Source organism: Oncorhynchus kisutch, linkage group LG14 (genome assembly GCF_002021735.2).
Source record: "Oncorhynchus kisutch isolate 150728-3 linkage group LG14, Okis_V2, whole genome shotgun sequence".
Classification (NCBI taxonomy): domain Eukaryota; kingdom Metazoa; phylum Chordata; class Actinopteri; order Salmoniformes; family Salmonidae; genus Oncorhynchus; species Oncorhynchus kisutch.
This window is the reverse complement of record NC_034187.2, coordinates 75808206-75832125: the sequence shown is the minus strand read 5'-3', so window position 1 is coordinate 75832125 and position 23920 is coordinate 75808206. Positions and strand designations below refer to the sequence as shown.

At 42.8% G+C, this 23920-nt stretch overlaps 1 protein-coding gene across 2 annotated transcripts in view; it reads left to right on the top strand.

The window, feature by feature from the left end:
• The window catches only part of LOC116353424 (adhesion G protein-coupled receptor B2-like), a 231560-nt gene that overhangs the window by 174211 nt on the left and 33429 nt on the right, over positions 1-23920 (top strand). Inside the window, exons 20-23 of one of the 2 annotated variants that reach the window (XM_031788982.1) lie at positions 3085-3124; positions 4181-4195; positions 7770-7942; positions 11597-12271. In XM_031788982.1, coding sequence (XP_031644842.1) covers positions 3085-3124; positions 4181-4195; positions 7770-7942; positions 11597-12271 — 903 coding nt within the window. The remainder of the gene's footprint in view (positions 1-3084; positions 3125-4180; positions 4196-7769; positions 7943-11596; positions 12272-23920) is intronic. The other variant, XM_031788983.1, reaches the window with a different exon arrangement.

Here is a 23920-nt window from a genome sequence, read left to right as displayed (position 1 = left end):
TCCCCTCCCTCCATCTTCTTCCATGTCTTGGTATTTTGGGGTATTTTGTTAGGATCCCCATTAGCTGTTACAAAAGCAGCAGCTACTCTTCCTGGGGTCCACATCTCTCTCTTACTCCCTCTTCTTCTCTCTCTTTCACTTTCCCTCCCTCCCTCCCTCCCTCCCTCCCTCTCTGTCGTGCCCAAAATGCTTTATACTTTAATATCCAAACAAAGGCTTTTGTGAGTGGGTTCCGTGGAGGACGCTAGGCGGATTGTTGCTGTGGGGAGAGAGGAGAAGAGAGAGTGTAGAGGCCTGGGTCTGCATGGCAATGTGGTGCAACGTTCCTTTCACTTTCAAGTTTGAGAGGTTTGCAGGGAGGCCATTTTGGAATGGAACACTGGAACTGTCCCTCATTGAATCCAAGCAATCCGTTTGTGTGGTGCTGTTTGTGTGGTGCTGTTTGTGTTGTTTTTTTTACAAAGTAATTTGTTCCAACCAATCAACGTTGAGGGGAAATTATTTCTTGAAGGTTACAAAAGACAAGCTGAGGGAAACAAGAGCAGGAGGCATTATAGTAGGTAGAGGTGGTGTTAGGTTTGGAGACAGAAAGGTAGAGCTGGTGTTAGGTAGAGCTGGTGTTAGGTTTGGTGACAGAAAGGTAGAGCTGGTGTTATGTTTGGTGACAGAAAGGTAGAGCTGGTGTTAGGTAGAGCTGGTGTTAGGTTTGGAAACAGAAAGGTAGAGCTGGTGTTAGGTAGAGCTGGCGTTAGGTTTGGTGACAGAAATGTAGAGCTGGTGTTAGGTAGAGCTGGTGTTAGGTTTGGTGACAGAAAGGTAGAGCTGGTATTATGTTTGGTGACAGAAAGGTAGAGCTGGTGTTAGGTAGAGCTGGTGTTAGGTTTGGTGACAGAAAGGTAGACCTGGTGTTAGGTTTGGTGACAGAAAGGTAGAGCTGGTGTTAGGTAGTGCTGGTGTTAGGTAGAGCTGGTGTTAGGTAGAGCTGGTGTTAGGTAGAGCTGGTGTTAGGTTTGGAAACAGAAAGGTAGAGCTGGTGTTAGGTAGTGCTGGTGTTAGGTAGAGATGGTGTTAGGTAGAGCTGGTGTTAGGTAGAGATGGTGTTAGGTTTGGAAACAGAAAGGTAGAGCTGGTGTTAGGTTTGGAAACTGAAAGGTAGAGCTGGTGTTAGGTTTGGAAACTGAAAGGTAGAGCTGGTGTTAGGTTTGGAAACTGAAAGGTAGAGCTGGTGTTAGGTTTGGAAACTGAAAGGTAGTGCTGGTGTTAGGTTTGGAAACTGAAAGGTAGAGCTGGTGTTAGGTTTGGAAACTGAAAGGTAGAGCTGGTGTTAGGTTTGGAAACTGAAAGGTAGATCTGGTGTTAGGTTTGGAAACTGAAAGGTAGAGCTGGTGTTAGGTTTGGAAACTGAAAGGTAGAGCTGGTGTTAGGTTTGGAAACTGAAAGGTAGAGCTGGTGTTAGGTTTGGAAACTGAAAGGTAGAGCTGGTGTTAGGTTTGGAAACTGAAAGGTAGATCTGGTGTTAGGTTTGGAAACTGAAAGGTAGAGCTGGTGTTAGGTTTGGAAACTGAAAGGTAGAGCTGGTGTTAGGTTTGGAAACTGAAAGGTAGAGCTGGTGTTAGGTTTGGAAACTGAAAGGTAGATCTGGTGTTAGGTTTGGAAACTGAAAGGTAGAGCTGGTGTTAGGTTTGGAGACAGAAAGGTAGAGCTGGTGTTAGGTTTGGAAACTGAAAGGTAGATCTGGTGTTAGGTTTGGAAACTGAAAGGTAGAGCTGGTGTTAGGTTTGGAGACAGAAAGGTAGAGCTGGTGTTAGGTAGAGCTGGTGTTAGGTTTGGAAACAGAAAGGTAGAGCTGGTGTTAGGTAGAGCTGGTGTTAGGTTTGGAAACAGAAAGGTAGAGCTGGTGTTATTGGTCCAGCATCTTCCGGGTTTGGCCGGGGTAGGCCGTCATCGTAAATAAGAATTTGTTCTTAACTGACTTGCCAGTTAAATAAAGCTTAAATTAACAACACCAAATCTTCTGTAGCACCATTAGAAAGGTGTATTCAGCATCTCTGTCTCTAAATCATCATCTGTAGGACCATTAGAAAGGTGTAATCTAACCTCTCTGTCTCTAAATCATCATCTGTAGGACCTTTATAAAGGCATAATCTAACATCTCTGTCTCTAAATCATCATCTGTAGGACCATCAGAAAGGTGTAATCTAACATCTCTGTCTCTAAATCATCATCTGTAGGACCATCAGAAAGGTGTAGTCTAACATCTCTGTCTCTAAATCATCATCTGTAGGACCATTAGAAAGGTGTAATCTAACATCTCTGTCTCTAAATCATAATCTGTAGGACCATTAGAAAGGTGTAATCTAACATCTCTGTCTCTAAATCATCATCTTTAGGACCTTTATAAAGGTGTATTCTAGCATCTCTGTCTCTAAATCATCATCTGTAGGACCATCAGAAAGGTGTAATCTAACATCTCTGTCTCTAAATCATCATCTGTAGGACCATCAGAAAGGTGTAATCTAACATCTCTGTCTCTAAATCATCATCTGTAGGACCATTAGAAAGGTGTAATCTAACATCTCTGTCTCTAAATCATCATCTGTAGGACCATTAGAAAGGTGTAGTCTAATTGTGTATTGCTGTGATGTTATTTTCATCTTTCAAAAGCACTTCTCCTCTCATCTTCAGTCGTTTCTGTTTCATCTGTGAGGGTCTTCCCCTGTTTGCTAGGGCTGTCTGGCTTCAATATGGCTGTCTGGCTTCAATATGGCTGTCTGGCTTCAATATGGCTGTCTGGCATCAATATGCAATGGAAATGAATCGCTGTCTCTTGATGTTGTGTTAGTTGGAATAGAATATTAGACTGTATTATTCTGTTTCCCAATGGTGCCCCAAAACCATACTATAACTATTACACACGCACGCACACACACACACACACACACACACACACACACACACACACACACACACACACACACACACACACACACACACACACACACACACACACACACACACACACACACACACACACACACACACTGATGTGTAACTGTCTCTCTTCTGCCCCATGCTCTCTGCCAGTCGGACTTTGAAAAAGATGTGGACCTGGCATGTCAAACAGGTAGGATCTCTCTCTCTCACTCTCCATCTCTCTCTCTCACTCTCCATCTCTCTCTCTCACTCTCACTCTCTCTCTCACGCTCGCTATCTCTCTCTCTCTCTCTCTCTCTCTCAAGCCATCTCTCTCTCTCGCTCCCTCTCTCACTCCATCTCTCTCTCTCTCACTCTCCATCTCTCTCTATCTCTCTCACCCCTTCTCTCTCTCTTTCTCTCTCCCTCTCTTGCTCCCCTCTCTCTCTATCTCACTCCCCCTCTCTATCTCTCTCTCCCCCTTTCTCTCTCTCCCTCTCTCGCTCACTTTCCATCTCTCTCTTTCTCCTTCTCTCGCTCCTTTCACTCTCTCTCTCTCACGCTCACTCTCTCTCGCTCACTCCATCTCTCTCTCTCGCTCTCTGTCTGTCTCTCTCTCTATCTCTCTCTCTCTCTCTCCCTCTCTCTCGAATTCTCTCTATCTCTCTCACCCCTTCTCTCTCTCTCTTTCTCTCTCCCTCTCTTGCTCCCCTCTCTCTCTATCTCGCTCCCTCCTCTCTATCTCTCCCTCTCTCGCTCACTTTCCATCTCTCTCTTTCTGCTTTTCTCGCCCCTTTCGCTCTCTCTCTCTCTCGCTCTCTCTCTCTCTCTCTCTCTCTCTCTCTCTCTCTCTCTCTCTCTCTCTCTCTCTCTCTCTCTCTATCACACTCTTTTTTATCAGTCTAACATGCTGTCAATGTGCCCATGGGGAGCACTACGCTGTAGCTAAGGCTTGCTTGTCTGAATGTAAATGCAGTGATGGGAACAATTGAGTCTCGGAATTCAATCATGAGCGGTACTATTTTGCCCTGTCAATCACACTGATTTCATCCAATGGGATCTCTTCGACTTGAAGGAATGAATCTGTTATTGGCTGAGCTCGGTAGCTCTTGAGTCGGTTCAGAGCCGCAATGTTCCCCATCACTGGAATTTAGATGTGTGTGCGTCTGTATGCCCGTACGTGTGTTTGTGTGTGGGTGATGTATGTAACACTGTGGACGTAAATTAACATCCAGCCATGGTTACTTTCCCCCCTCCACCCTTGCAGAGAGAGGACACCCATGTAAGTCTGGCACCAGCCTGACCCTCATAACACAGTCAATCACTAATGGCCCAACTCTAATTTGAGATCTACATCAAACTCCTGACTCAAACTTTCATGCAAATCTTGTAGGACGTGAAACGCTGCAGGGATGTGTTTGTAGATTTAAGGTGGTCTCTGATTGATGGCCCTGTTCATTAGAACAACGGAGTATTGTACTCCCTGACGAAGGCTATGCCAAGATTGTTCTCTGATTTAGTTCTATCGAACACGCTATTGTAATAATATAATGTAATAACACGAAAATTCTTCTGCCTTGATTCTTCTTCTTTTATCTCTCATTAACATCAATACACAGAAACTGTATGAAACTTTGAGCTACTTACCGATGTACTTGCAGATTGTCCTAAGTTAATTGTGGCCCAGCAGTGACCACTCTAAACTCTGACGCTGTGTGCATGTAATTCAGCATGACTGTGTGACTGCGAGGTGAGACCCAGGGTGGTACACCTTCGGACTGCATTCAATCAAAAAACATTTACTGGATTGATTGAATGTGGCCCATTGAGTGACCATATTCAATCTGACCGGTATAAACCTGATTTGGTGACCAGGTTAGCATGACTGTGTTATTAATATGCATGCAGGGTTAAATATGTTGCTCTAGTCCAGGGGTGGGCAACTCCAGTCCTCCAGGGTCTGGTTGGCGTCACACTTTGTCTCCATTCCTAGCAAACACAGCTGATTAATCAAATTCAATTCTAAACTGAAGATCATGATTAGGTGATTATTGGAGTCAGGTGTGTTAGCTGGGGCTGGGGCACCAATCAGGCCCTGGAGGACTGGCGTTGGCCATCCCTTGTCTAGTTGAACTGATGTTCTGACTATATACCATGGTATTCTGACCTTGTATGTCTGTCTATTGCAATGACTAAGGCTACGCCTCAAATTACACCCTATTCCTAAGTGCACTACTTTGATTAGACGACCAAAACAAACAAGTGCACTATACAGGAACAGGATGATATTTGGCCTTATTTGTTTAGATGTTGACTCTTACCAGTTAGTCATATATTGTAGTTGGGTATTTTAGAAGTGTCTTCATTCCTTTGTTTGTTCACTAAACTAAAAGTATGAAAATGAAATCAGTATAAGACATAAAAATCTCATCCTACCTTGCTGTTGGTCTCAGGACACACACACCCACACACACACACACATACAATATAAAGCAATCTGTCACAACTAGACAGGGAATAATGAGTTCCCATAGTGGCCATGTGATGGAATGGAAGGCCACAGCAGGGGTTACCCAGGTCCATTTCATTTGGAGCCCACTGCATTTTACACAATGTCACTGAATATGTCCCAAAATGGCTCTACTATTGACCTGAGCCCTATGGGCCCTGGTCAAAAGTAGTGCACTAAACAAGGAATAGGGTGTCATGTGGGACAGAGATACTCTCTCATGCATCTTATCAACTAGCCAGACCGCCTCTATCTACAGTATATACTGTGTGAGAATAGCTGAGGGCCACAGTGTCAGGAACAAAGCTCACCTCTGCTGAGTCACCCCTACCACAGGTCCGGGAGTCTAGAGAGAGTTTTCTGTCTTCATTCCAGTATATTTCAAGGGTTGTCTGCATATATGATGAATGGATCTGCTTTTTGTCATGTTTTGTTGCTGTTTTTTAAATTGTATTAATTCCACAGGTGTCTATTATATTAAAACCATGTCAGGAGGCTCAATGCATATATGCCCCTCTCTCTCTCTCTCTCTCTCTCTCTCTCTCTCTCTCTCCCCTTCTCTCTCTCTCTGTCTGGTCATTCTATTTTTATACCATCTTACCTATTTTAACTATTTTTTTAATGTACTGTATTGTAAGTTCACTATATATGCCTCAAACTCTTCTTCATATCCCTTTATCCTGCTCTCTATATCTATCTCTTTCCTGCACTCTATCTCTATTCTGCTCTCTATCTCTATCCTGATCTATATCTATTCTGTTCTCTATTCTGCTCTCTATCTCTATCCTGATCTATATCTATTCTGTTCTCTATTCTGCTCTCTATCTCCATCCTGCTCTATATATATTCTGTTCTCTATCTCTATCCTGCTCTATATATATATTCTGTTCTCTATCTCTATCCTGCTCTATATATATTCTGCTCTATATATATATTCTGTTCTCTATATATATTCTGCTCTATATATATTCTGTTCTCTATATATATTCTGCTCTATATATATTCTGCTCTATATATATTCTGTTCTCTATCTCTATTCTGCTCTATATATATTCTGCTCTATATATATTCTGTTCTCTATCTCTATCCTGCTCTATATATATTCTGTTCTCTATCTCTATTCTGCTCTATATATATTCTGCTCTATATATATTCTGTTCTCTATCTCTATCCTGCTCTATATATATTCTGCTCTATATATATTCTGTTCTCTATCTCTATTCTGCTCTATATATATTCTGCTCTATATATATTCTGCTCTATATATATTCTGCTCTATATATATTCTGTTCTCTATATATATTCTGTTCTCTATCTCTATTCTGCTCTATATATATTCTGCTCTATATATATTCTGCTCTATATATATTCTGCTCTATATATATTCTGTTCTCTATCTCTATTCTGCTCTATATATATTCTGCTCTATATATATTCTGTTCTCTATCTCTATCCTGCTCTATATATATTCTGCTCTATATATATTCTGCTCTCTATCTCTATCCTGATCTATATCTATTCTGCTCTCTATCTCTATCCTGATCTATATCTATTCTGCTCTCTATCTCTATCCTGATCTATATCTATTCTGCTCTCTATCTCTATCCTGCTCTATATATATTATGTTCTCTATCTCTATCCTGCTCTATATATATTCTGTTCTCTATCTCTATTCTGCTCTCTAATCTATATCCTGCTCTATATATATTCTGCTCTCTGTCTCTATCCTGATCTATATCTATTCTGTTCTCTATCCTGCTCTCTATCTCTATCCTGCTCTCTCTAAATTCTGCGCTCTATCTCTATTCTGTTCTCTATCTCTATCCTGCTCTCTCTAAATTCTGCTCTCTATCACTATTCTGCTCTCTATCTCTATTCTGCTCTCTATATCTATCCTGCTCTCTATCACTATTCTGCTCTCTATATCTATTCTGCTCTCTATCACTATTCTGCTCTCTATCTCTATCCTGCTCTCTCTAAATTCTGCTCTCTATCTCTATCCTGCTCTCTATCTATATCCTGCTCTCTATCACTATTCTGCTCTCTATCTCTATTCTGTTCTGCTCTCTCTCTTTTCTGCTCTGTATCTCTGTCTCTATTCTGCTCTCTATCTCAAAATTCTGCTCTCTATCTCTTCTGCTCTCTATCTCTATTCTGCTTTCTATCTCTATTCTGCTCCCATCCTCTATTCTGCTCTATCTCTATTCTGTTCTCCATCTATATTCTGCTCCCATCCTATTTTCTGCTCTCTATCTCTATTCTGTTCTCCATCTATATTCTGCTCTTTATCCCCACCTCCTTTCCCCTCTCTCCCCTCCTCCTCTCTCCTCTCACTCTCTCCCTCCAGTCATCTTCAAGGAAGTTAACACCTGTAACCCAGCAACCATCACCGGGACCCTCTCCCGTATCTCCCTTGATGAAGAGGATGACCCCAAGCTGGCGGCCCACCAGGAGGGGGGCCTAGGGGTCAACTTCAGCTCCCTCCCTGGAAACATCCCCCCTCCCAACCTACTCGTCCAGGTGAGGGACCGATTGGATGGATGGATGGATGGATTCATGGGCAGACGGGCGATGGAATTAAATGCAAAACAAATCTACTCACACAATCAAATGTAGTTTCATTTAAGCCTATCAGTGTGCAGTACATTTGCATAGACCCTCCCTCTCAGGCATGTTGGGTCATTAGGGGCGGCAGGTAGAGTAGCGGTTAGAGAGTCAACTCAGAGGGTTGCCAGTTCGAATCCCGGGAAAAATCTGTCGGGACGTGAGCTGGCAACCGGAGGGTTGCTGGTATGAAATCCTAGATGCCATTGACTGCTGTTGTTCCCTTGAGCAAGGCACTTAACCCCCACAACAACAGCTCCCTGGGCGCCGAGTATGGCAGCCACCCACACCACTCCAAAACCTTTATATATACACAGAGCATTCGGAAAGTGTTTAGACATCTTGACTTGTTCCACATTATGTTACGTTACAGCCTTATTCTAAAATGGATTACATTGTTTTGTTTTCTTCATCAACACCCCATAATGAAAAAGCAAAAACTGAAATAAACACATTAACATAAGTATTCAGACCGTTTACTCAGTACTTTGCTGAAGCACCTTTGGCAGCGATTATAGCCTCATGTCTTCTTGGGTATGACACTACAAGCTTGGCACACCTGTATTTTGGGAGTTTCTCTCATTCTTCTCTGCAGATCATCTCAAGCTCGTCAGTTTGGATGGGGAGCGTTGCTTCATAGCTTTTTTCAGGTGTCTCCAGAGATTGGTTTCTAGTCTGGGATCTCGCTGGGCCACTCAAGGACATTCAGAGACTTGTCCCGAATCCACTCCTGCGTTGTCTTGGCTGTGTGCTAAGGGTCATTGTCCTGTTGGAAGGTGAACCGTTGTCCCAGGCTGAGGTCCGGAGCTCTCTGGAGCAGGTTTTCAACCTGTTTGGGAAAGGCGTGCCGCTAGCGGGACACCTCGACAACATCCGGTCAAATTGCAGAGCGCCAAATTCAAATGTAATGACTATAATTATTTAACATTCATGAAAATACAAGTGTAATACATCAAAATAAATCTTAACTTGTTAATCCAGCCGCCATGTCAGATTTAAAAAATGTTTTACGGCTAAAGCAAACCATTCGATTATCTGAGGACAGCGCCCTGCTTACCAACACATGAAAAAACGGATTTCAACCAGGCAAGTGCGACACAAGTCAGAAATAGCGATATAAAAAATGCCTTACCTTTGATGATTTTCTTCTGTTGGCACTCAAAAAGGTCCCAGTTACATCACAAATGGTCATTTTGTTCGATAATGTCCTTTATATCCATAAAAAATCAGTTTAGCTGACGCACTTCAGTCAATAATCCATCCAGTTTCCCTCCATCAAATTGCATACAAAATTAATCCCAAACGTTACTAATAAACTTTTCCAAACAAGTCAAACAATGTTTATAATCAAACCTTAGGTATCCTAATATGCAAATAAACAATCAAATTTAAGACAGAGAATAGTATGTTCATTACCGGAGATGAATAAGAAAGAATGCGCTTTCCTCCACGCGCTTGGAAACACTACAGCCAAAATGGTAGCCACCTAGAAAAACTACAATTTCTGGGTAATATTTCCAAAAACCAGCCTGAAACTCTTTCTAAAGACTGTTGACAACTACCAATTATATGCATATCCTAGCTTCTGGGCCTGAGTAACAGGCAGTTTACTTTGGGCACGCTTTTCATCCGGATGTGAAAATACTGCCACCTATCCCAAATAAGTTTTAAGGAACTCTATGTACTTTGCTCTGTTCATCTTTCCCTCTATCCCAACTAGTCTCCCAGTTCCTGTCGCTGAAAAACATCCCCACAGCATGATGCTGCCACCACCATGCTACTCCATAGGGATAGTGCCAGGATTCCTCCAGATGTGACGCTTGGCATTCAGGCCAAAGAGTTCAATCTTGGTTTCATCAGAACAGAGAATCTTGTTTCTTAATCTGAGAGTCATTAGGTGCCTTTTGGCAAACTCCAAGCATGCTGTCATGTGCCTTTTATAGAGAGGTAGCTTCCGTCTGGCCACTCTACCTTAAAGGCCTCATTGATGGAGTGCTACAGAGATTGTTGTCCTTCTGGAAGGTTCTCTCATCTCCACAGAGGAACTCTGTAGCTCTGCCAGAGTGACCATTGAGTTCTTGGTCACCTCCTTGACCAAGGTCCTTCTCCCCCGATTGCTCCATTTGGCCAGGCAGCCAGCTCTAGGAAGAGTCTTCCAAACGTATTCCATTTAAGAATGATGAAGACCACTGTTCCTGGGGCCCTTCAATGCTGTAGAAGTGTTTGGTACCCTTCCCCACATCTGTGCCTCAACACAAGCCTGTCTCGGAGCACTACGGACAATTCCTTTGACGTCATGACTTGTTTTTTTCTCTGGCATTGTCACGATCATCGTCAAGGAAATGACCAGACCAAGGTGCAGCGTGTTGAGCGTACATTCCTTTATTTTTAAATGGCACCAACAAAACAATAAACAACAAAACGAACGTGAAGCTCTGTAAGGCTATACATGCCACTAACAAAGGCAACAACCCAGAAATGAGAAAAGGAAAAAAGGCTGCCTAAGTATGATTCCCAATCAGAGACAATGATAGACAGCTGTCCCTGATTGAGAATCATACCCGGCCAAAAACAAAGAACCAGAAAGCATAGACTTTCCCACCCGAGTCACACCCTGACCAAACAGACATAGAGAATAAAAGGATCTCTACGGTCAGGGCGTGACAGGCATGCACTGTTAACTGTGGGACCTTATATAGACAGGTGTGTTCCTTTCCAAATCATGTCCAATCAATTGAATTTACAGCGTGGACTCCAATCAAGTTTTAGAAACATCTCATGGATGATCAATGGAAAAAGGATACACCTGAGCTCAATATCGAGTCTCATAGCAAAGGGTAAATTAGGTAAATCTGTTTTTGCTTTATCATTATGGGCTATTGTGTGTAGATTGCTGAGGATATAAATATATGTTTTATCCATTTTAGAATATAGCTGTAACTTAACAAAATATGGAAATAAAGTGGAGGGGTCTGAATACTTTTCAAATGCACTGTACTGTATGTCTGTCTTTTGGAGTGGTTGGGTTTTAAAGGTGTGTCAAATTTAAATTGGTCCTGTACATTGACCAATAAAGTTATCTTAATCTTACAATTGTTTTTACCAGAAATGTAAAACTGCTCTCTATCCTGCTCTCTATCTCTATCCTGCTCTCTCTCACTATTCTGCTCTCTATCTCTATTCTGTTCTGCTCTCTCTCTAAAACACTATACTGTAAAGAGCCAATCTATAGTGATATCAACGCTAACTAATCTATATTGTCTTTAGTGATAGCATACTTTTATGTAAGAGTTTCTATCTAGAACCTAAAGGGGTTCTTCGTCTGTCTCCATAGGAGAACCCTTTGAAACTCTTTTTGATTCCAGATAGAACCTGTTTGATTCCAAGTAGAACCCTTTTGGCTTCCATATAAAAACTCTTTCCACAGAGGGTTCTACATGGAACCCAAAAGTGTTCTGCTATGGGGACAGGCGAAGAACCCTTTTGGAACCCATTTTTCAAAGAGTGTATTTAGTGATGTCAGTGATAATATCTGTAGTGTATTTAGTGATGACTCGTCTCACCATGCAGGTGCCCCCGCTGGGTGTTCTGAACGAGCTGAGTGACACCACTGTGAAAAAGGAGGTGAACGTGGAGCAGCAGATGCACCAGGGGAACCCCAGGAACACGGCACCTGTCTACCTGTGCACTGAGAGTGGGATGGGCTGGTCTCGACCGCCCCCTCCTCCCAACACTCTGGATGGACCTTGTGGGGGAGGGGAGGGGGACTATATGGTGTTACCCCGTAGGACGGTCAGTTTAAAACCCCCTCTGCACCCAGGTCTGGGGCTGGGGCTGGGGGGCGAGGACAAGCCGCTAAACATCGCAGTGGACGACCCACCCTTCCCCCCGCCCCCATCGCCCATGACCCTCCACCCGGCAGAGAGCGAGGCCTACCCAGCTGACTTCATCTCCCCCGGCGACCACAACATGAACATCGGCATGAACATGAACCGCTCTTACGGGACGCTCAAGCAGCTCCCCGTGCACGGGAGTCAAGGTCCCCAGGGCCACATGCACGCTTCGGGTGTCCACGTGCATGGGGGCCACATGCATGACTACGGGCACTCGCTGAAGCCTGGCCAGAGGCCATCGGTGAGGCAGATTCTAACAGGAGGGGGAGGCGCGGTGGAGCGCAACCGGACCCTGCCACGCAACCTGGGCAGCACCAACACTAACACCAGCCTCTCTGCTGGCTCCCTGGAGGTAAAGAGAGAGTCATGGAGGGACGGGAGGAGAGTGTTTACAACCAGGTTGTATGACAGCTAGCATCAGTCTCTCTGCTAGCTGAAAGGGGGTGATGGAGGGAACAGAAGGGATGATGGGAGGAGAAGGAGTGCCAGATACAAACACTCACTCCGCTCTCCATACACACACGTTGTCCAGATACAAGGTTAACCAAAACCCATGACAGAAAGATCACACACCAATCTTTCTCAAATACACACTGTGTGTTATTAGAGGGCTGAAAGCGCTTATTGTTGAAACATAGTGATTTCCTATATAGTCATGTCCCAGGGTTGAAATTAGCAGAGAAAGAAGATGGGTATGAAAAATAAACCAGGGTATTGAATGGTGATTTGACTGTGGATGCCACTGTGATCCAGGTCTGTCAGAAGTCTGTGTGTGAGCCGTTTGTGTGTACTTGTGTGTACGTGTGTGTATGTGTGTATATGTGTGTGTACGTGTGTGTATGTGTATATGTGTGTGTATGTGTGTATATGTGTGTGTATGTGTGTGTACTTGTGTGTACCTGTGTGTGTATGTGTGTATGTGTATGTGTGTATGTGTGTATGTGTGTATGTGTGTATGTGTGTATGTGTGTATGTGTGTATGTGTGTGTATGTGTGTATATGTGTGTATATGTGTGTGTATGTGTGTGTATGTGTGTATGTGTGTACGTGTGTGTACGTGTGTGTATGTGTGTGTACTTGTGTGTATGTGTGTGTATGTGTGTGTACTTGTGTGTATGTGTGTGTATGTGTGTGTACTGTGTGTATGTGTGTGTATGTGTGTGTACTTGTGTGTATGTGTGTGTATGTGTGTGTATGTGTGTATGTGTGCTTACGTGTGTGTGTGTATATGTGTGTATATGTGTGTATGTGTGTATGTGTGTGTATGTGTGTGTATGTGTGTATGTGTGTACTTGTGTGTATGTGTGTATGTGTGTGTATGTGTGTATGTGTGTGTATGTGTGTATGTGTGTGTACTTGTGTGTATGTGTGTGTATGTGTGTATGTGTGTGTATGTGTGTATATGTGTGTGTATGTGTGTATGTGTGTACGTGTGTGTATGTGTGTATGTGTGCATGTGTGTGTGTGTGTATGTGTGTGTATGTGTGTATGTGTGTGTACTTGTGTGTATGTGTGTGTATGTGTGTATGTGTGTGTACTTGTGTGTATGTGTGTGTATGTGTGTATGTGTATGTGTGCGTACGTGTGTGTGTATATGTGTGTGTATGTGTGTATGTGTGTGTATGTGTGTGTACTTGTGTGTATGTGTGTATGTGTGTGTACTTGTGTGTATGTGTGTATGTGTGTGTATGTGTGTATGTGTGTATGTGTGTGTATGTGTGTATGTGTGTGTATGTGTGTATGTGTGTGTATGTGTGTATGTGTGTGTATGTGTGTGTATGTGTGTATGTGTGTGTACTTGTGTGTATGTGTGTATGTGTGTGTATGTGTGTATATGTGTGTATGTGTGTATGTGTGTGTACTTGTGTGTATGTGTGTGTATGTGTGTATGTGTGTATGTGTGTGTATGTGTGTATATGTGTGTGTATGTGTGTATGTGTGTACGTGTGTGTATGTGTGTATGTGTGTATGTGTGTATGTGTGTGTATGTGTGTATGTGTGTGTACTTGTGTGTATGTGTGTGTATGTGTGTGTATGTGTGTATGTGTGTGTACTTGTGTGTATGTGTGCATGTGTGTATGTGTGCTTACGTGTGTGTGTGTATATGTGTGTATATGTGTGTATGTGTGTGTATGTGTGTATGTGTGTGTACTTGTGTGTATGTGTGTGTATGTGTGTATGTGTGCTTACGTGTGTGTGTATATGTGTGTATATGTGTGTATGTGTGTATGTGTGTGTATGTGTGTGTACTTGTGTGTATGTGTGTATGTGTGTGTATGTGTGTATGTGTGTATGTGTGTATGTGTGTGTATGTGTGTATGTGTGTGTACTTGTGTGTATGTGTGTGTATGTGTGTATGTGTGTATGTGTGTGTATGTGTGTATATGTGTGTGTATGTGTGTATGTGTGTATGTGTGTGTACTTGTGTGTATGTGTGTGTATGTGTGTGTATGTGTGTATATGTGTGTATGTGTGTGTACTTGTGTGTATGTGTGTATATGTGTGTATGTGTGTGTATGTGTGTATGTGTGTGTACTTGTGTGTATGTGTGTGTATGTGTGTATGTGTGTATGTGTGTGTATGTGTGTATATGTGTGTGTATGTGTGTATGTGTGTACGTGTGTGTATGTGTGTATGTGTGCATGTGTGTGTATGTGTGTGTATGTGTGTATGTGTGTGTACTTGTGTGTATGTGTGTGTATGTGTGTATGTGTGTGTACTTGTGTGTATGTGTGCTTACGTGTGTGTGTGTATATGTGTGTATATGTGTGTATGTGTGTATGTGTGTGTATGTGTGTGTACTTGTGTGTATGTGTGTGTATGTGTGTGTACTTGTGTGTACGTGTGTGTACGTGTGTGTATGTGTGTATATGTGTGTGTACGTGTGTGTATGTGTGTATATGTGTGTGTACTTGTGTGTATGTGTGTATGTGTGTGTATGTGTGTGTACTTGTGTGTACGTGTGTGTATGTGTGTATATGTGTGTGTACGTGTGTGTATGTGTGTATATGTGTGTGTATGTGTGTGTATGTGTGTGTACTTGTGTGTACCTGTATGTGTATGTGTGTATGTGTGTATGTGTGTATGTGTGTATGTGTGTATGTGTGTATGTGTGTGTATGTGTGTATATGTGTGTATATGTGTGTGTATGTGTGTGTATGTGTGTATGTGTGTACGTGTGTGTATGTGTGTGTATGTGTGTGTACTTGTGTGTATGTGTGTATGTGTGTGTACTTGTGTGTATGTGTGTGTATGTGTGTGTATGTGTGTATGTGTGCTTACGTGTGTGTGTGTATATGTGTGTGTATGTGTGTATATGTGTGTGTATGTGTGTGTACTTGTGTGTACCTGTATGTGTATGTGTGTATGTGTGTATGTGTGTATGTGTGTATGTGTGTATGTGTGTATGTGTGTGTATGTGTGTATATGTGTGTATATGTGTGTGTATGTGTGTGTATGTGTGTATGTGTGTACGTGTGTGTATGTGTGTGTAGGTGTGTACTTGTGTGTATGTGTGTATGTGTGTGTACTTGTGTGTATGTGTGTGTATGTGTGTGTATGTGTGTATGTGTGCTTACGTGTGTGTGTGTATATGTGTGTATATGTGTGTATGTGTGTGTATGTGTGTATGTGTGTGTGTGTGTGTGTACTTGTGTGTATGTGTGTATGTGTGTGTATGTGTGTATATGTGTGTGTATGTGTGTATGTGTGTACGTGTGTGTATGTGTGTATGTGTGTATGTGTGCATGTGTGTGTATGTGTGTGTATGTGTGTATGTGTGTGTACTTGTGTGTATGTGTGTGTATGTGTGTGTATGTGTGTGTATGTGTGTATGTGTGTGTACTTGTGTGTATGTGTGTGTATGTGTGTGTATGTGTGTATGTGTGTGTGTACTTGTGTGTATGTGTGTGTATGTGTGTATGTGTGTATGTGTGTATGTGTACTGTGTGTATGTGTGTATGTGTGTATGTGTGTACGTTTGTGTATGTGTATGTGTGTATGTGTGCATGTGTGTGTATGTGTGTGTATGTGTGTATGTGTGTGTACTTGTGTGTATGTGTGTGTGTATGTGTGTGTACTTGTGTGTATGTGTGTGTATGTGTGTATGTGTGCTTACGTGTGTGTGTATATGTGTGTATATGTGTGTATGTGTGTATGTGTGTGTATGTGTGTGTACTTGTGTGTATGTGTGTATGTGTGTGTATGTGTGTATGTGTGTATGTGTGTATGTGTGTGTATGTGTGTATGTGTGTGTACTTGTGTGTATGTGTGTATGTGTGTGTATGTGTGTATGTGTGTGTATGTGTGTGTATGTGTGTATGTCTGTATGTGTGTGTACTTGTGTGTATGTGTGTGTATGTGTGTGTATGTGTGTGTACTTGTGTGTATGTGTGTATATGTGTGTGTATGTGTGTATGTGTGTGTACTTGTGTGTGTATGTGTGTATATGTGTGTGTATGTGTGTATGTGTGTACGTGTGTGTATGTGTGTATGTGTGCATGTGTGTGTATGTGTGTGTATGTGTGTATGTGTGTGTACTTGTGTGTATGTGTGTGTATGTGTGTGTATGTGTGTATGTGTGTCTACTTGTGTGTATGTGTGTATGTGTGTATGTGTGCTTACGTGTGTGTGTGTATATGTGTGTATGTGTGTATGTGTGTGTATGTGTGTGTACTTGTGTGTATGTGTGTGTATGTGTGTGTACTTGTGTGTATGTGTGTATGTGTGTGTATGTGTGTGTATGTGTGTATGTGTGTACGTGTGTGTATGTGTGTATGTGTGCATGTGTGTGTATGTGTGTGTATGTGTGTATGTGTGTGTGTATGTGTGTGTATGTGTGTATGTGTGTGTACTTGTGTGTATGTGTGCTTACGTGTGTGTGTGTATATGTGTGTATATGTGTGTATGTGTGTGTATGTGTGTGTACTTGTGTGTACGTGTGTGTACGTGTGTGTATGTGTGTATATGTGTGTGTACGTGTGTGTATGTGTGTATATGTGTGTGTACTTGTGTGTATGTGTGTATGTGTGTGTACTTGTGTGTACGTGTGTGTATGTGTGTATATGTGTGTGTACGTGTGTGTATGTGTGTATATGTGTGTGTATGTGTGGATATGTGTGTGTATGTGTGTGTACTTGTGTGTACCTGTGTGTGTATGTGTGTATGTGTATGTGTGTATGTGTGTATGTGTGTATGTGTGTATGTGTGTGTATGTGTGTATATGTGTGTATATGTGTGTGTATGTGTGTGTATGTGTGTATGTGTGTACGTGTGTGTATGTGTGTGTATGTGTGTGTACTTGTGTGTATGTGTGTATGTGTGTGTACTTGTGTGTATGTGTGTGTATGTGTGTATGTGTGCTTACGTGTGTGTGTGTATATGTGTGTATGTGTGTATGTGTGTGTATGTGTGTGTATGTGTGTATGTGTGTGTATGTGTGTATGTGTGTGTACTTGTGTTGTGTATGTGTGTGTATGTGTGTATATGTGTGTGTATGTGTGTATGTGTGTACGTGTGTGTATGTGTGTATGTGTGTATGTGTGCATGTGTGTGTATGTGTGTGTATGTGTGTATGTGTGTGTACTTGTGTGTATGTGTGTGTATGTGTGTGTATGTGTGTATGTGTGTGTACTTGTGTGTATGTGTGTGTATGTGTGTATGTGTGTATGTGTGTGTATGTGTGTATGTGTGTACTTGTGTGTATGTGTGTATGTGTGTGTATGTGTGTATGTGTGTGTATGTGTGTATGTGTGTGTACTTGTGTGTATGTGTGTGTATGTGTGTATGTGTGTATATGTGTGTGTATGTGTGTATGTGTGTACGTGTGTGTATGTGTGTATGTGTGTATGTGTGTATGTGTGCATGTGCGTGTATGTGTGTGTATGTGTGTATGTGTGTGTACTTGTGTGTATGTGTGTGTATGTGTGTGTACTTGTGTGTATGTGTGTATGTGTGCTTACGTGTGTGTGTATATGTGTGTATATGTGTGTATGTGTGTATGTGTGTGTATGTGTGTGTACTTGTGTGTATGTGTGTGTATGTGTGTATGTGTGTATGTGTGTATGTGTGTGTACCTGTGTGTATGTGTGTGTATGTGTGTATGTGTGTGTATGTGTGTATATGTGTGTGTATGTGTGTATGTGTGTATGTGTGTGTACTTGTGTGTATGTGTGTGTACTTGTGTGTATGTGTGTATATGTGTGTATGTGTGTGTATGTGAGTATGTGTGTGTACTTGTGTGTATGTGTGTGTATGTGTGTATGTGTGTATGTGTGTGTATGTGTGTATATGTGTGTGTATGTGTGTATGTGTGTACGTGTGTGTATGTGTGTACGTGTGTGCATGTGTGTATGTGTGCATGTGTGTGTATGTGTGTGTATGTGTGTATGTGTGTGTACTTGTGTGTATGTGTGTGTATGTGTGTGTATGTGTGTATGTGTGTGTACTTGTGTGTATGTGTGTATGTGTGTATGTGTGCTTACGTGTGTGTGTGTATACGTGTGTATATGTGTGTATGTGTGTATGTGTGTGTATGTGTGTGTACTTGTGTGTATGTGTGTATGTGTGTGTATGTGTATGTACTTGTGTGTATGTGTGTATGTGTGTGTATGTGTGTGTACTTGTGTGTATGTGTGTATGTGTGTGTACTTGTGTGTGTGTGTGTATGTGTGTGTACGTGTCTGTATGTGTGTGTGTACGTGTCTGTATATGTGTATGTGTGTGTATGTGTGTGTATGTGTGTATGTGTGTATGTGTGTACGTGTCTGTATGTGTGTGTATGTGTGCTGGCGCTCGCTCTAGTGGCAATATAACCAGTACTCAGGGGATTCCCAAACTTGGACCTGGGGACTTTTCCCAGACACTGCACAGCTGATTCAAAAAATCAACTAATCAATGAGCTTTGATCATTTGAATCATCTGTGTAGATTTAGGGCAAAAACCCAAACACACCCCTTAGGGGCCCCAGGACTGAGTTGAGCTTTGATCATTTGAATCATCTGTGTAGATTTAGGGCAAAAACCCAAACACACCCCTTAGGGGCCCCAGGACTGAGTTGGGGAAACACTGCTCTCGTCTGTTATGTGTGTGTGCATGAGATCGGAATGCTGTTCAGAAATTATTACTAATTATGAGATATAAAGATGTCTACATTCATGCAGATTGGTAAACACACACACACACTTTTGTGTCCATAATCACCCTTCCGGCCTACAAGGAGGCAGAGCAGATGGGGTGACAGGGACAGGAGAAGTGGAGATACCTAGTCAGTTGCACAACTGAATGCATTCAACTGAAATGTGTCTTACACATTTAACCCAACCCTTCTGAATCAGAGAGGTGCGGGGGAGCTGCCTTAATTGACATCCACGGCGCCCGGGGAACAGTGGGTTAACTGCCTTGTTCAGGGGCAGAACAACAGATTTGTACCTTGTCAGCTCAGGGATTCGATCCAGCAACCTTTCGGTTTCTGGCCCAATGCTCCTACCCACCAGACTACTTGCTGCCCACAGGGAGTACCCCTTGAGAGTGTCTGTGTGCACACCTTAATTACACACACACAGACACACACACACACACACAGGATCCTGCTGACTCACAAGGTTGATGAAGGAATGGGGACAGTACTTACACTGAAGGACAGGGTAGTGCACGTGCTTCATGTAGAATGAAATGCATTACAGCCCCCTTTTTAAAACATCTCACTCAGATGAATGGCTTGCATCCCAAATGGCACCCTGTTCCCTATTTATTGCAGTGCTTTTGACCAGGGCCCATAGGGTAGGCCTACTATAGAAGGAATAGTGTGTAATTTGGAACTCAGACTTTGAGTCCACTCCTGAATATCTTTAAACATCCCTCTGAGAGACGTCTGAGGTATCCTGAATATCTTTAAACATCCCTCTGAGAGACGTCTGAGGTATCCTGAATATCTTTAAACATCCCTCTGAGAGACGTCTGAGGTATCCTGAATATCTTTAAACATCCCTCTGAGAGACGTCTGAGGTATCCTGAATATCTTTAAACATCCCTCTGAGAGACGTCTGAGGTATCCCTGTGCTTAGCTTGATGTATTGTCTGTGTCCCAGATTACACCACAGGAGGCTGGTTGCACCTTAATTGGGGAGGACGAGCTCGTGGATTGGTATCAAATACATCAAACATGGTTTCTATGTGTTTGTTGCCTTTCCATTTGCTCCGTTCCAGCCATCATTAAAAGCCGTCCTCCCCTCAACAGCCTCCACTGAATTACATACTATTTCCTTTATAGCACACTGTGTTTGACCTGTGGCTCTGGTCAAAAGTAGTGCACTATAGAGGGAATATGGCTCTGGTCAAAAGTAATGCACTATAGAGGGAATAGGACTCTGGTCAAAAGTAGTGCACTATAGAGGGAATAGGGCTCTGGTCAAAAGTAGTGCACTATAGAGGGAATAGGACTCTGGTCAAAAGTAGTGCACTATAAAGGGAATTTGGCTCTGGTCAAAAGTAGTTCACTACAGAGGGAATAGGATGCCATTTGGGACTCATTCATCATTGATCAGGCTCTGATAAACAGTTAATTTCCTCCTGTTTGAGGATAATAGACCTCTCCAGACGGAGATTGAGTGCTCCATAAAATCAAACTAAAAGATATGAAGATGCAAAATGTAAGGTATTACATAAATTAACTTGATTGCTTTGGAGATTTTGGAGAGGGTTGAGGTTTTAGTATTGAGATTTGTAGATTTTAATGTGAAAGCTAGAAAAAGTCAATTTTCATAACGTCTTGAAAAGCTCTGTAATGTTGTTTGCTGTTGTGAAGAGACTTTTAGGAAAAGTATAGGAGGGAGTGATGAGAGAAGGAGAGGAGAGAGTGGTGAGGGAAGGAGAGGAGAGGAGAGAGTGATGAGGGAAGGATGGAAAGGACAGTGATGAGGAAAGGAAGAAGAGGAGGGAGTGATGAGGAAAGGAAGGAGAGGAGAGAGTGATGAGGGAAGGAGAGGAGAGAGTGATGAGGGAAGGAGAGAAGAGGAGGGAGTAATAAGGGAAGGAGAGGAGGGAGGGATGAGGGAACGAAGGAGAAAAGAAGAATGATGAGGGAAGGAGAGGAGAGAGTGATTAGGGAAGGAGAGGAGAGTGTGTTGAGGGAAGGAGATGAGAGAGTGATGAGGGAAGGAGACAGTGATGAGGGAAGGAGAGGAGAGGAAAGAGTGATGAGGAGAGAGTGATGAGGAGAGAGTGATGAGGGAAGGAGAGGAGAGAGTGATGAGGGAAGGAGAGGAGAGGAGAGAGTGATGAGGAGAGGAGAGGAGAGGAGAGGAGAGGAGAGGAGAGGAGAGGAGAGGAGAGGAGAGGAGAGGAGAGGAGAGGAGAGGAGAGGAGAGGAGAGGAGAGGAGAGGAGAGGAGAGGAGAGGAGAGGAGAGGAGAGGAGAGGAGAGGAGAGATTGATGAGGGAAGGAGAGGAGAAGAGAGAGTGATGAGGGAAGGAGAGGAGAGGAGAGTTATGAGGGTAGGAGAGGAGAGAGTTATAAGGAAAGGAGAGGAGAGAGAGATGAGGGAAGAAGAGGAGAGAGAGATGAGGGAAGAAGAGGAGATAGTGATGAGGGATGGAAGGAGAGGAGAGAGTAATGATGGACAAAGAGTAGAGAGTGATGAGGGAAGGAAGGAGAGGACAGGAGAGAGTGATGAGGGAAGGAAGGAGAAGAGATAGTGATGAGGAGAGGAGTGATGAGGGATGGAGAGGAAAGAGGAGAGGAGAGATTCATAGAAAAATCACATGATTTTGCGGTGTTCCAATAACACGTTTTCATTTGATCACGTGATCTTATGTAAAGTTAATGTGATGCAACATTAATGCAACATGTGATAACATGTGAAAACGTGATCATACGTGAAGTCTTTCAAAAACATGTTTCCATGTGATTTCACAGGATTTTCAACATGTGAAATCATGTCATTTTTCTGTGAGGGTCGTTTCACTTCTCTGTGAATGTCATGCTGTGAAGTGGAATTGGTGGGTGTTCCTCAGTAAGAACAACAGTTTGTTCCGACAAATAACACTGATAGTGGGTGATGTAGTATGCTTGCACGTAGGACACGTGATGGAGGGTGGATCTTTGTGAAAGTATGTGTGCCTTCATTCAAGTGCATAGTGCATGTGTATTGTATAGTACTGGGGATTGTCAAATGTCCTCAAATGTCACGGGATCGTTTTTGTGAAGTTTAGAGGTTACACACACAACGAGATGACTGTGACATTGTGAAGGTTAGAGGTTACACACACAACGAGATGACTGTGACATTGTGAAGGTTAGAGGTTACACACAATGAGATGACTGTGACATTGTGAAGGTTAGAGGTTACACACACAATGAGATGACTGTGACATTGTGAAGGTTAGAGGTTACACACACAACGAGATGACTGTGACAAAGTGTTTGAATGAGAGAGATCTGAGTCATTGCTTGAGGCTAAAATGGAACCACGTTCACCAGTATCCGGGGCCTATTTCAGATGCACCCTCAGTTCTCTACAACATTGTGTCTTTCTTTCCTCCTTTCTTTATTTCTGTCTTTCTCTAAAAGCCTCGGCTCTCGTAGCCTTCCTCTGCAAGTCCAGACATTAAAAGAAGGACCAGGGCTTTCAGCTAAATGTAGGGCCAATCTTCTCAGTGGTGTAAAGGGTTTCTGAGAAAGAGAGAGAATGTCAGGGACAGACAAACAAGTCAAGAGAGTTAACTGTTAAATGGACCACATGCACCCCATTTCTGAGTGTGCAATAACTACAGCTGTCCATTAGGTCACACCAAGCTAAGGAGTGACTGAGTGGTCTGATGCAGGAGACTGCAAGGAAGACAGTTGAAGGGCATTACATGACTGCCTCAATCATATTGGACATACCTTCAATAGAATGAAGGCTGTTGGTTGTGGTGAACTTTAATCATGTTTTTTTTATAGATTTGACTGTACCATTTAATCCAAAGCAATTTACAGTAGCCACGTTTATTGGGAATATGTTGCCCATGTGGGAATGAGGCTCACAAGGTTTCACTGCATCAGAAAGACTTCATTTCATCTGAGCCACTACATGACGTGTGTTTTGTGTTAGCATGCATGTTGCAAGTGTCAACTTTGCTACACACGTTTGTGTTGATGATGAGTGGAGGGGTCCAAGGATCTACAGACATTGATCATATCTTCTCTCCCCCTGACCCCCCCCCCCCCCCCCCCTCCTCCCTCAGAGGAAAAGAGTGCGGTACTCTGAGCTGGACTTTGAGGTAAGATCCCACCTACTACCCTCCCCCCAGCCTATCTCTGCTTCTGTCTGCTTCAGCCAGGTTTGACTGACGTTTAGAGGAGCCCATGGCATCTCTAACCCCCCCCTCCCTTGCGCCTGTGTCTCCCTTGAATTTAACTTGGTACAGTGACCCATACATAGTGTAGTCTGTTTCTACAACAAGGATCTAGGGCTCCCCCTGTGGATGGATGGATTTGGTTTTGACTGATCTTAGCTTGATTGGCCAAAGGATTGATATATTGAACATGTACCAGAAGGTATACAAAAAACACTAATTTAATTGAGCTTTTTTCAAACTGAATCAGTCAGTCATTTCGATCTCAATGGAAAATGCACAATGGGGTGCCAGGTTCTGGTTGAAGAAACAATGGTGCAGTGGAACGGTTTGAGCGGATGAATGAATGATAGATGGTGAGTTTATGTCAGTTTGGTATGATGTGTGTGTTTTTGGGGGTAATCACGTGTGTTGGCGTGAAATAATCACTCCGTGGAAGGAACAAGCCCTGGGAATCTAGCAAATCTCCAGTCTCAAACAGCCCCCCCCCCTAACAATTAACTAAACTAAAGCCTTTGCTAAACCCTATTCAAGTATTGGCTTTCCTTATCTTTACCATGTAAAGACTGGAGACTTGCTTTCCACTGCGGAGGCCTTGTCCATAGTAGAACTAAGGCATGTGTGGACTGTTGCACAACTAACAGGCTAACAAGCACTAGCGCTTAGCT